Below are 13698 nucleotides of genomic sequence, written 5' to 3'. Positions count from 1 at the left end.
ATTCAAACAAGATATGTGTAGTACACTTGTATCAATATTTTTATTAATTAATTATGTGTGAGATTTATTCATAATAGTACTGCGGCAAATATATAATATAATGTAAGATTTTATAATTCATTTAAAAATGTCTCATTTCAATAATATACGTAATATACGTATTTACATAAATAAGTCTCTCTTTCTAATGCATATTCGCTTCATAAATATATCAATGTTTAATAATCACTAATTGTATAATTTAAATCGCACAATCAGAAAAATAAAACAAAAAGAGAGAGAGAGAAAGAGTCTATTTGTAGTTTACTTATAATATTACGAAAAACTAAAATGTAATAGTAACTATAACTGAAGATAATCATGAAAATATTTTCTAAATTTCATTTGCATTGATTGAGAATTTTATAATAATTTTATGAATTTCGTATGCCAAGTGCTTGTTCTAACTCGGCTCGTTTTTGTTGAACTTTAGTGTAAAAATAACGACAAACAGCTTCTTGTGCCCAAGGTTGATAATAAAATTCAGCTCTACGTTCTTCCTCTGGATTTCCAACGACATCTGTCATAGTTTTCAAATCTCTTGTTTGAGATATAATCCACTTGTTAATAAATTGTTGAGGATCCTTGGCAAAGCTTAAGAAAAATTCTCGATTCGTTTTTAATTGATTAATTGTATCAACAGTTTCATGTATTTTGTTATCTAAACTTTGTATCTCTTGTTGACTTGCAGTCGATAGCAGAAAATTATTCATTTGCGTTTTTAATGTATCATCGACTTCAACTTCTATATCGTAACACGCAGTTTGTTTAGTTTCTGTGCCTAGATCAAAGTTAATAGATAGATTTATAAATAGAACAATTTATATATACAAATGATATTTTAGATAAAGTATACTTTCAACTGAACTTACCCTCTACGCTAATAACATGATTAATCACAATGGGATCAGGTGGATGCAATAATGGATTTAATCTTTGTGGTATTTCAGCAAATTTCATTCTGGGACAAGCAAAGATTTGTTCCAAATATTTATCACAATTAATGAATTCACGTTCATGACTGTCTTGAAGCTTATGAGTTTTGATATACTGCCAAAGTGCTGAAATGATAACAGGCCGAGTTTGCGTATGTACACCTAATAATCGTGCAAGTCGTGAATCTAATTTGAACTGCAACAAATAATACACATGTAAATTATAATGTATCTGTAACATTTATTCGAAAAAACGATATATATATGGGACATTTCACACCAAATCGGCCACTTTATCAGCTGACCTTTTTCGATTCAGCTTAAAATTTTATGTTATTGATGAAAGACATATTCATGATTGTTTTCAAGTTTTTTCAATCACTTTTTTTAAAGATATGACCAGGCTTAAAATTTGTGAACTGACATGGAGTGTCCCTATATACATAGAAAAAGAGATATGGGGAATATGAAAATATGTAATACCTGTAAAGGTTGATAATCGAGAAGTAAAAGAATAGTGCAGCGAACATTTTTGTCTCCGGGTCTCTTAACTTGAAATCCATCAGTTTCTTGTGTAGTTAATGTACGATGCCATTCGACTAAATGATTATCTGGTCCATATAAATCTTTATCTAATTCAATAACTAAACTTTTAAAAAAGGACGAAAATTTTCTTTTCACCTGTTGCAATATACATATAAGAAAAATATTATTACCAACAGATATAAAAAATGTAAAATGTTATTAATGCAAAAGGATTGTATATTATACCTTGTTAGGATCATTTTTAGTATCATCTAACAATCTGCCTTCAACTCTGAGTTCCCAAGAAGCAACCGAACCCTCCTCTCCCTCAGCTGCTTCTTTTGCTGGATAGAAGGTATTGGAAATAAAAATGCGTAACTTTCGTTTCTGTTTCATTGGACGTTTCAAGGCTTCTTGTATATCAAGACGTTTACGCATTATAGTTGCATCCAATTTCCTCTCAAATGCTAGTAAATCCATATAAGCTTGGGACTCTGGTACCAGATCTCGTACTTTTTGAGGTAATATCTTGTCAGCAAGTTTCTTTTTCTTCTTCGATGTGGAATGTGAAAAGTCACTGTTCCAAAAATACCTACATAAGTTTTTGTAAAAATTACAGATTCAAGGATCAATGTGTGTACAAATTTGTTGGCAGCGTGATGATGACATGTATGGTTCCTGAGTTTCCAGAGAAAAATGAGATCAATCGTGTATGAGTAAATTAGTGATTATAGGTATACTGTTATAGGTATACTGTTATAGGTATACCATTATATGTATACTGTTATAGGTATACCATTATAGGTATAATGTTATATCAAAATAATGTTGGTAAAAAATAAATGTATGTAAAATGATTATTCTAAAAATAAGCGTAATTGTTTTCCTATTAAAATAAATGAAAGAGTGTATATTACATGCAATATCTATTACATACGGTTTTTGCTGGGACAAAGGTATTCTTTGATCGGCGCTTCTTTTACCAACAGGAGGGGTTGGCATTGGACCTTGACGCATATTGGTATAAGCCTGATTAGGTCTCATTATTCCTCCTGGTCCTGGTGCTGCGTTGCTCATTTGCGGAGGAGGTGTAAATCCAGATCTTTGTTGCATCTAGATATAAAATCATAAAACGATCTATAGATATGCGTTTGCATTGCTTCGATATCAAATAAGGATAGGTTAAAAATATTAAAAACTTACTGGAAAATTTGGTCCTGAATATTGACGCAGATTTGGTGGTACGGATGAAGGAGGATACCGTTGTGGTGGAGGACCATTACTTCCTGTATTTGGAACAGGAAATCTTTGCGCCATATTTTCTTATCTATTCTGTATTCAAAATAAAATATATTTCAATACTTTTATTTTTTTTATTATTGGTACCATTATGAATCCAGAAGTCTTTGAATTATTCAATCTATATTCGATAAACGAATGAAAATGTTTAATATATTACTATGAATAAATGATCATACATAGATTACAAACATAACCTGAATGGCACTTAAATACTTTTCTACATTAAATATACAATTAAATATACTCACACACGGCACAAATTATTCGTTTTGTTTGATTTATAACTTTTGGAAATTGTTTAAAATTAAAATGTTACAAATAGATGTGACCAATAGAAAGAATAAATCATAAAAACATTTTAAGAGAGGCTAACACAAAAAAATCGCCATATTTAAACATTACATATAAGCATTATATACATGTATGTGTTATGTACTATGTAATATTTAAATTTCTAATATGTACAGATACATTGAAATAATCTAAAATGTACACAATACAAGAGCACAAACTGAATAACAAGTAATAAGAAATAGCAGAGGACTCATAACGCTAATACAAAACTTCCATATTAAATTCTGAGATGTTGAGACATTGCTTATGTCGCCATCTAGTTAGTATCCTATTTGAATTTTATCTACAATAGGATCAAATATTGAATATATTTTATTCTTTATTTAGCTTGTGATACGATTTTATAAAAGCTTATAGTTATAAAGATTTCTTCGAAGAAAATATTACTTGTGTCAACTTATTTACTATTACATTTTTTGGAAACATCTTATCACACCGCCATGTTTAATTCATTCGACTAGACTCGACACTAATTCTTTGCGTTCTTGATTATCTTACAATTGGACTATCAGGTGATACAGAGGTAACAATTTTAAACAATTACATACCATTATGATGACCATTTACAAAAACACTATTCGTGTTTTCAATTCAATTTAAGATGATCTCTTTGTTAACTAACATGTTTGCGTGTATACTTATATACGTATCAGCATTACAATGCATCCCGATTTCGAACATACCATATTTTATAATACCTAAATATACATATATGTACTATTTAGTTAGTTATATAGTTACTATTTAGTTTGTCCCTAGAAATGTTGCAATCATCAAGTTTCCAAAAAATAATTTACATTTATATCCTGCAGTTTTAACATTTCTGTATATCTATTAATTAATGTTACACATTAAAATAATAACATTGATACGAAACATTTTTTTTTTTAAATAAAAAAGGATATGAATAAATATTTCGAGTGTTCAAATTGAAAAGCATATCGTGGCAACAACGTAGTTTCCGTTAACAAGTATAAAAGTTCTAAAATGACGTCGCATAGTCGTGTTAATAGATCTCAGTAATCTACGCGAACGTAAGCGTACGTAAACTATGAGATGAAGGGCATCTGCCTTTAGTTGTGATCAAGTGAACAGTTATATTTATTTATTATGCAATAACCCATAAGTAATAAACGACAAATAGTCGAATGAAAATTAAAGTTGCCTTTTGTCGTTTTAAAATAAATAGTGCTTTTGTGACTGAAATTTACAGTATATTGGAAAGATACAGTATATAACATATTTTGCACAAAATGGTGCGTTAATCTCTGTATTAGAAAATGTTGAAAAAGAAAGTTTTTTTTACATGTAGTATTGTTCTTTTTATTTTTCTAGATGCAATTTATGTTGTTGTTCAGCCGTCAAGGTAAGCTACGCTTGCAAAAGTGGTACGTCGCGCATCCGGATAAATTGAAGAAGAAGATTACAAGAGAACTAATTACTACGATACTTGCCCGGAAACCAAAAATGTCAAGCTTTTTAGAGTGGAAAGACGTCAAAGTTGTTTACAAAAGGTATCTCTGACTTATATTAACACTCAGTATATATTTAGCTTGTGCATTTTTTAGAATATTGTGATGTTTGAAAAAAAAATAATAGTAATAATAATAATAATATTTCATTTTAGATATGCAAGTTTGTATTTTTGCTGTGCAATAGAACAGAACGATAATGAATTGCTCACTTTAGAAATTATACATCGATATGTTGAATTATTGGATAAATACTTTGGTAGTGTGAGTAGAATTTACTGCATTTCTCCTTTCATCTTCTTTCCTAACTATTTTTACATATACAACACACATGCATCTGTTTTACTGTATACTTTGTTTAGGTATGCGAGTTGGATATAATTTTTAATTATGAAAAGGCATATTATATATTGGATGAATTACTAGTTGGGGGAGAAATACAGGAAACAAGTAAGAAGAATGTATTGAAAGCCATTGCAGCTCAGGATTTACTACAGGAGGTTAGTTATGGAGATGTACCCATTGAATTGTAACGTTTCTTCTTTGACACTGTGTTTGTGTGACTGTTTTTTCCTAAACGTGATACGTTGATCATTTAAACGTGTAGCATATCTAGAAATTTGTTTAAACTTTAGTTAACTAGATTCATATACGTTACTTTCGATTAAACATACATAATAAACTTAACTTTAACTAGTGCTACACTTTTAAATGATCCATGGATACTATACTTATTATTGGTAGTTATTGTGTAATGTCTCTAACAAGAGTAATATGCAATTTTTAAATGATAGACAAAAGAACAAGATTTCTATACTACAAAAAATACTACTAAATCTGTGATGCAAATGTGGTTTGCATGCTTATCTTTTTCTTGTTGATACAATAACGTGGTATATATATATATTATATATATTTTTGATATAACAGTTTTAGATATACAACAACTATATTTTTTTAAATACCTATTGCATTAAGAAAATATAAATTTGACAGCGATTATAATATATAAATTAATAGGGATATTTCTGATATACACTAGATAGCTATAAGATCAAATAATACTTAATAGCAACGTAAATTCTCCCTATGTTTTTTGCAACATCATTATTAATGACAATCAGCGTATACATTTTTCTTATTTTCGTTTCGTTAATCGTGCTAGTCGTCAAAAATATTTTATATGCCTCGTACAAATAATTCATTGTTTTATTCAATACTACTATAAAAGGTAGACTTACAATTTTAGTACAAACGACGAGTCAGTCAAAATCAATATTTATTGGCTGAATTTGTCATTTAACATATTCATCGTAGAATGTGATTATGTTTTACAATTTTTAATCTACATTATTTTTCTTTTTTCTTTTTCTAGTATTTCATGGAAAATATTCCTTTATTTTGATTAATTGCAAATTTCTTATCAAATAATAATACTTTTTATATTCTCTGGCTATTTATGTACTTTTTATTTTTGTTTAATTTATGGAATCGGTGTAGACGGAAGGTTATTTTGAGAACCGTATTAAATTTCTTATCCTATTTTATATAGTAACTAGTAATTATATAAATATATTTGAGCAATATTTCATCCATGATTGAGTTGATCGAGTAAAATATGAAGAAGTAAATATTCTAATAGCTAATCTTGCGTGCATAAATTGCTTAATGTGTTTGTTAATTGATTATTTTAAGCGAGCTTGTAGCGAGATTATATATAATTATTTATGACAATATTATATATTGTGTATGCGGTAGCATCTCCATGGAAGTAAACTGTCTACTGCATGACCATGTGTTTTTTAAATACGTTTTTTATCTATAGAAGATTCTCAATGAGTCAATTATGGTGTGCCAAGATCAATGAAAGACGTTCTGTTGTTAACATACACTAATTGTATAATAGTAACCTAGGCAGAAACTATGTTTTCATTTATATTTAATGTGCCATGTAAATGATGTATATATTTTATGAGAGATAACAAAGCATATATTAGAGATGATATATAAATCATAGAAATGGTAAGGGAAATTGCATAATATACAATGTATTATATCTAGTCAATTTGATTCGCAAGAATGTAAAACAACTATTCTTGTATTAGCATCATATATGTATTGTATAGGCTACTAATTTATTTCATGCAATAACAAACTGATTAGTTCTGGTAGAATATGAAAGAAAGATATTTTTGTTCCTCCTCTAGTTTGGTTGGGTCTAGTAACGTACTATTGCTTTGTTGCAATGATAAGCTTGACATTATATTTGACATTATTTTATTGATATTTCAATGATTGTTAACGAACATAAGCATGCTTGCCTTATTATTATATACATTACAGTATTGCCATAATATTAAAGATAATATTATAGTATCTAATATATACTAGTTGCCATTACTAATAACGTTACTATTTCATGTTAATAACAGGAGTCTTTAAGAAGAAAATTTAATATCATTTGTTATATAGATTTATGGCAATATTGTGACAAACGTGAAAATTATTGCTATGGATATGCTGCCAATTATACATATTTTCTTGACAATATGTATTATGGACATTTAATAAATAATGAATTTTTGTTATTCTTTCAATTTAGTGTTTGTGTACGCGTGGTGCGTGCGTGTGTGCGTGTGTGCGTGCGTGTTTGTGTGCATATATATTGTTATTGTATTCCAATAATAAATTCATTAACGTTTATACGAGACGATAGAAATTATGTTATCAACTATTTATAAATTGCACATAAACTTTTTACCTATCCCAATGAGAATGTTTTATTCACTATTAGCTTTTATTTGCTTGTAATTATATATGATGCTAATGCCATTATAATTGTTTTTAATATATAGTTAAATATTATTTTAAAAGAGACATATTTATTACCATCATTATTGGAAATGTTAACTTGTGAATATTATAGTGATAGTTTTTGTGTACCATCTTGTGTACCACCGATACACACAAAGAATGTTAATATTAATTGTTTTAAAGCATTTATAATTATTTATACAAATGCGTACACATGGCACTAATATAAATGTAAACATTGTGAGTGCATTATATAATAATAAGTATGTTAAGAAAAATAATATAACGGAATAATGAATATGTAAGAAGAAAAGAAGTACATTTATTTTGGCTGTACTATCAGAATCGATTGAAAATCGACAAAATAGTTTGTATAATATTGTAGAAATGAAAGTAAAAAGTGTTAACAAATTAATTGGCGCAAGAGTATGCAAGACTAGTTAGCGTTTGTTTCTTTGTGGAAGGATGAAGCTGTGGAAGGTGCTCTGCGGGAGATAGGGCTTTTATAGGTGCTGCATTCTTATATATTCTACATGCCAGATATGACTCTACCCGGATGAACATCTGCATCGAAAAATTCATCTTGAGAACTATGTCGTCGTGCGCATCATCATATGTGTCAACTTTATCACAAGAGATTTTTTACATAGATTGATCTCTTTTTCGCCGTTTAGCCCTCTTTCTCTTTCTCTTTTTCTTTCTCTTTCTCTTTCTCTTTCTCTTTCTCTTTCTCTTTCTCTTTCTCTTTCTCTCTCTTTCTCTCTCTCTCTCTCTTTCACTTTCACTTTTACTTTCTCTCTTTCTCTCTCTCCACTTCAAATATGAAAAATATTGTCATATTTTTGTACCAATAGATTGTGCAGTATGAGAATTGGAAAGTGGTACAAAATAATATAACATTTCAAAAGATACAAATTTTATATTCTACAATCAGAATTTTTCACTTGTATCAATATTATCTTATAGATATTCTGTAGATTTTGACGAACTATAACTGTGGCAATAATATCTCATACGTATTTAGAAGAGCATAAGGAATTTTCGAACAAAATCTGTATTCGTGTACGTTATATGTCGAAAGAAACTGCTTAGAATTTTGGTGGTATAACTAGATAAAAAAGAAACATAAAGGAGGAAAGAAAGAATAATTTATATGTATACACAGATTAGATAGATATCTCTAATAGTAAATAAGTACAATTTGGAATCATCTTTATATGTATGTTTATGTACGTAAGCGTATAGTATAAGCAATAAGATTTGATCTTTCAATGTGAAACTAGAACATCGAATGTATTTGTAATAAACTCATAAATGTATAATGTTAAGAAATTTTTGGACAAATCGCGCTTCACTTTTTTTACAAATTGTGATTTAGAAATTTTTTCAAATGTTTAAATAAGAAAATAAAACAAATATATTGACTAAATATATTATTTTAACATTTGTGTTCTCAGTCCAATAATGGTTCGTTGTGTATAGATTGTTGTTTTTATTAACACAATTAATAATAATATATGTGAGGTACCCTATAGCATGCTAAAAAAAAACTGTTTAAGCTAAGCTTAAAAATCTAGACGCTGTATATAAACGTGCACTATACACATCACTTTATTAATAAAAATGATTACAAAATTACTTGATTATATGAAAAGGGTTCAGTTCATCATTTGAAGCTGCATCAAGAAGATAACTTGAGTCAAAGTAGGTACGTGCTTGCTTACTCATATATATTCTGTGATTATCGTATTATATAAACTTTATAATAGGAGGCAGCATCAAAGTAATTGATCCCTATTCATATATTATGTCAAAGTACTCTAAATAATTTTCCAAAACTATTTACATTGCTTATGTTTCAGGAGGAGACCCCGCAAGGATTTTTCGAAGATCATGGATTAGGATAATATTTTTCCAGGAGTTACTTTTTCTTTCCAATTGGCAAGACATTTTATAGGAATGTCCTATCATTCCAGGAAATTGATTGCATTTTATGTGTAAGCTACTATTTTACTTAAACTATTAAGAATGAATAACGCACTAAAAATCTCTTAGTAAATGTTATGTATATATATGTATATGTATATGTATATATATATAACAAATTATTACAAATTTTAACAAGAAATATGTTATTCTACGATTGATCACTTTTCAAAGATTTAATTAAGTTAAAGAATAGCGTAATATATGTATTACTAAGTCACCAGTCAGTATTTTCTAAATTAGGTACATTGCGTTTTTACAAGTAGCGATGTTACATATCAGGTAAAGAAAGACTTGGCAATGAATTATATCATCTATATTAATTCATTATCATAATATTTCAAGTTGTTTATGTTTTATCTCTCATGCTGATCCAATGACTGATGAATTATTTGTAAAATGTACTTATTGTTAGAAATCATTATTATATTGTTTATACGAGTAATTAATGATTACATTTAAACAGACTGCTCTGTTGGACCTTGGGTGCACAATTACATTTAGTTAGACCGTGTAAACGTGTATATAAATATAATATTCAAGTTATACAGATTTTTTGTTTATTCAACTATTTAGTATTATACTGTTGCTGATCGCAGAAACGAATTTATATCTAAAGCCATTGTTAACGATTTTCATAGCAGTAAATAACAGTTAGACTTTCAGATATTTTCCATTTGTATACTCCATAAAATGTATATTCCAAGTATACATCACATTGTCTCGTTAAGTCATGTTATAATATTCTCGTTGAATTTTTCATATCGTTAATCTATTTGACGAACAAGAGAAAAGAAAATAATATTGAATTCTCTAACGTATTGAAGCTAATTATTCGTAAGGCATAGCACAAATATGGGTATTACACACAAAGATTGCTTCTAATTAAAATGTTTAAGGTACAGGTAGCTTCTGCCCCCTTATCGACATTTCTTCAAAACGAAAATGTCTCTTTTGACTAAATTTCTTGAAATTAAACAGATTTATACTATATTACACACTTGTTATTAAGATTGCCGATGAGAGAAATGAATAATCAGAAGCAGAAGACGTGTTTGTTATACAAAAGGGAAAGGATAAGGATGAATTCAATTGTTAAAGTGGGATCTATCTGTATGCTGAAGATATCTTTCAATTTAATAATGACAATAAATATACATATATTTATACGCACGAATAAACACTAATAGGCGCGCGCGCGTACACACATATACAAAATTAACACACAAATATAAATATATTCAAATATTATCTGACAGAATTCGTATAAAAGATTAAATGATATTTATCAGGGGTCCGATTTTTTTCATCAAACGCTGTTGATTATAACGTAGAACTACGTAACTTATAGGAGTACGTAAAAAAGGTATATTTATTAGATTTATCGCTGAAATAAAAAGAAATTTGAATGATAGTAAAGTTTGTATAATTGCTTCGTAGGACATATTTATAAATGTCCTAGAGCCATTTAATTTGTCGAAATCTTTAGACGTCTATCTTGTGAAAATATTTTCAATTTTATTAATCATACATTTAAAAAAGAGTAAATGAAAAATTAATCGCCATTTCTACAATATCAAACGAGAGCATGATGTGAAAGTCTGAAGAAAAATATAATAATAAGAATAGTTTACTTTTTCTTTTTTTTTGCGTAGTTTTGACTTTATCCTAATATGCAGATATTTTTCATTGCAATGTAATTAAAAATAGGTTTTAAAATATTTTACGTTCTATGTAAACTGTGTGTGTTCAACTGCTGCACACGTTTATAGAAAATACATGCAAATTGATAGAAAAACATTTACCAATGTTAAGATTAAAATATGTATGTATTTTATGTTAAGACTGCATTGATTGCAAATGATGCTTTGTGCTCCGTCCATAATAAATAAAACAAATATAAGAATAAATATATTCGATCAGTTTTTATCATCTTAGACGATGCCTACCGATTGCACGAACTTGACTCGATCCTATCCCTTCGTGCATGAAATTAACAACGACTCGGACGACTTTTGTTTTTTTTACTTTAATTTAAATTTAATTTCTGTATTTTTCTTATTTTTCCGTTATTGTAAAATATATTTTATTCGTAGTGTTATTTTTCGATATCTTCCTCTTCAAGTAACATCCGCCTGTTACGAAAGCCCTTTAAATAGCTTCTTTATATAAAAACAAAACATATTTTATACTAACGAAAATAGAAAAGCTACGGAAATAAAATGTAAATTAAAGTGAAAAAAAAAGTCGTCCAATGTAAGGGAGATTCGATTTAGCGATCTCGCGGTTACAAATCTAGGCCGTTGTCAGCTGCACTGCTGGCGGCTCATATTAACTACTGAAACGAATTATTGATATATAAGCTGTTTGTGAAAATTCTCCCTTTTTTTATTTGGAAACGATTGAGTATTGGGTCTTACTGTTTGCACAGTGTACGCTCCTAATAGACCCATATAAAAAAATCGGTCTGTCCTACAGGTCTAATCCTCCCTTTGTAAGATAGATCGAGGTCGTTTGAGTAGTATAATTTATGCTTCGTCGGACAATATAACGCGCGTCAGAAACGTCTAACTTTGTGGTAGGCACGTGCGTGCGTGCTTGCAAGACTGCGTGTGTGGCTGTGTTGCATGCGTGGTTGCGTACGTGGCACCGTATTGGTTCGTACGAATGAATAGAACGTTGAACGTCGTTAAAAAAACGCGCAAGAAGAATGTGGGACGAAGATTACTCGGAAAGGACGGGAAACATTTCTCTCTAGGATTCCCACTCGTTCCGTTATTGAAAAATCACAAACACCACCACCACCACCACCACCCTGTCATGCGATTAACGCGGAAGTTTCATTCGCTTTCATACATTTCTTTTGTGTTGGATCACAGGAATATTGACAATGATATGGTAGATTCTGTTATGCTAGACTTACTTTAGCATCGTAATTTATGTTTCGTTATTAGAGCTATACTATAAAAGTGGTGTCGAGTAGAAAATAATCATTATAATGTGCTGATAAATATCAAATCTCTTAGCACAAGCTAGGCGAAAGGAATGTTAAGAGAATAACCGATACCAAAGGAGGTGGATGATGCGCGTCGGCGCGTTCAACACATTTTCAGCACGACGTTGCCTCGTCATCGTTATCGTACAACGGTTCGACAACGATGACGTCTTCACGTTCTTCTAATCCTTTTTCGACAACCAACCAGCCCAATTTGATCTCGTAGATGCGCGATAAACAAACAAGTATACCCATTAAAAAGGACCAATAACGACGTTCATTGTACGCTTCGTTCATTCTTGATATGGATCGCAATGAACGATCGTAACAAAATTACCATGGATTATTCGATTATTTTCCGATAATATTTAAAATCGAAATAAAACAATATAGAGAGTAAGTAGAAAAGCGGGAAACGCGCGTCCTCTTCCTTTCCTCTCTTGTTCAAATAAATATCGAATGAAAGAACGAAAAAATAATCGCAGAATCGAGGAATATTCGGATAGGTTTTAAATTGAAATCCCAAAGGACCTAAAAAGCAAGAGAAGACGAAAGAAGGAAATGTTGAACATCTGATCGCAAGCAGCAGCAGGGTGGAGCGCGTTTGGACGCGACTGAGTCGACTTCTCGAAAGAGAAAGAAGGATAGGGTGAGAAGGAGAGGGAAAGATAGGACGACAAAGAGCAAGCGCGACTACGTGCACTACGTTGACGGTGACGACGAGGGCAATGATGGAAGATGAATCTTTGGTAACCCGGGAAAACTGATGATTCGAATAACATTCTCCTCTCCCTAATCGCGTAGGTTTAAAAATAACAATTGTTTCATTAGCGAGTAACAGTATGGAATAATAGAATGAAATGAGGGATTATCGGAGAAACGGGAAAGGTGAGGATAGGAAAAAAGGAATAAGAAAGTTGTATGATAATAAGAGGGTATCCATGGTGGTACCAAGCCGAGGATGATACGGCAGTGGAAGGGTGCGATCACTCGGCTGGTGCCGCATGCGCAGCTCTTCGGGACGGAAGCCCGATGTCAGTGCGGCCACTCGACGGCCGGTCCGTGTCTCGGTTGCGCGAATGCGAACCCGAGACCGAAACAAGAACAGACCGTTCTTCTACTTGGGCAAGTAGAATCCTACTACTGTTATCATTTTAACGCGACCGAACGGAAGAACGGACAAAAATCATAAAAGAGACGAACGAGAAGTAAAAGAGGAAGTAGAGGAAGAAGAAGAAGAAGAAGTAGAGGAAGAAGAAGAAGGAGGAGGAGGAGG

General features: G+C 30.4%; 2 protein-coding genes and 1 long non-coding RNA gene across 7 annotated transcripts; 1 reads left to right on the top strand and 2 right to left on the bottom strand.

Moving 5' to 3' along the window:
* Positions 1-14: 14 nt before the first annotated feature.
* LOC106784271 (brahma-associated protein of 60 kDa) lies at positions 15-3834 on the bottom strand. 4 transcript variants are annotated; one of them, XM_014743620.1, is made up of 7 exons: positions 3704-3834; positions 2703-2831; positions 2437-2612; positions 1746-2091; positions 1458-1655; positions 912-1170; positions 15-820 (listed from the first exon to the last, which is right to left on the bottom strand). In XM_014743620.1, the coding sequence occupies exons 2-7, from the start codon at positions 2814-2816 to the stop codon at positions 414-416; spliced, it is 1500 nt and encodes a 499-aa protein (XP_014599106.1). In that variant the 5' UTR covers positions 2817-2831; positions 3704-3834; the 3' UTR covers positions 15-413. The 4 variants fall into 4 exon arrangements, with proteins under 4 accessions (XP_014599106.1, XP_014599108.1, XP_014599109.1 ...); XM_014743622.1 differs by lacking the exon at positions 3704-3834 and adding an exon at positions 3050-3404; XM_014743623.1 differs by having other exon boundaries at positions 25-820; positions 1746-2076.
* An 86-nt stretch (positions 3835-3920) lies between these two features.
* On the top strand, positions 3921-11327 carry LOC106784275 (AP-1 complex subunit sigma-2). 2 transcript variants are annotated; one of them, XM_014743633.1, is made up of 5 exons: positions 3921-4411; positions 4491-4669; positions 4783-4891; positions 4990-5127; positions 9304-11327. In XM_014743633.1, the coding sequence occupies exons 1-5, from the start codon at positions 4409-4411 to the stop codon at positions 9346-9348; spliced, it is 474 nt and encodes a 157-aa protein (XP_014599119.1). In that variant the 5' UTR covers positions 3921-4408; the 3' UTR covers positions 9349-11327. The 2 variants fall into 2 exon arrangements, with proteins under 2 accessions (XP_014599119.1, XP_014599120.1); XM_014743634.1 differs by lacking the exon at positions 9304-11327 and adding an exon at positions 7906-8214.
* LOC106784277 lies at positions 11068-13691 on the bottom strand. Its single transcript, XR_001381404.1, has 2 exons — positions 11848-13691; positions 11068-11765 (listed from the first exon to the last, which is right to left on the bottom strand). It is a non-coding gene; the product is annotated as an uncharacterized LOC106784277 (long non-coding RNA).
* Between the last annotated feature and the right edge of the window lie 7 nt (positions 13692-13698).

Source organism: Polistes canadensis, unplaced genomic scaffold (assembly GCF_001313835.1).
Source record: "Polistes canadensis isolate GaletaPanama2010 unplaced genomic scaffold, ASM131383v1 scaffold_33, whole genome shotgun sequence".
NCBI lineage: Eukaryota > Metazoa > Arthropoda > Insecta > Hymenoptera > Vespidae > Polistes > Polistes canadensis.
The sequence above is the reverse complement of the archived record's forward strand: the minus strand, read 5'-3'. Positions and strand labels throughout refer to the sequence as shown.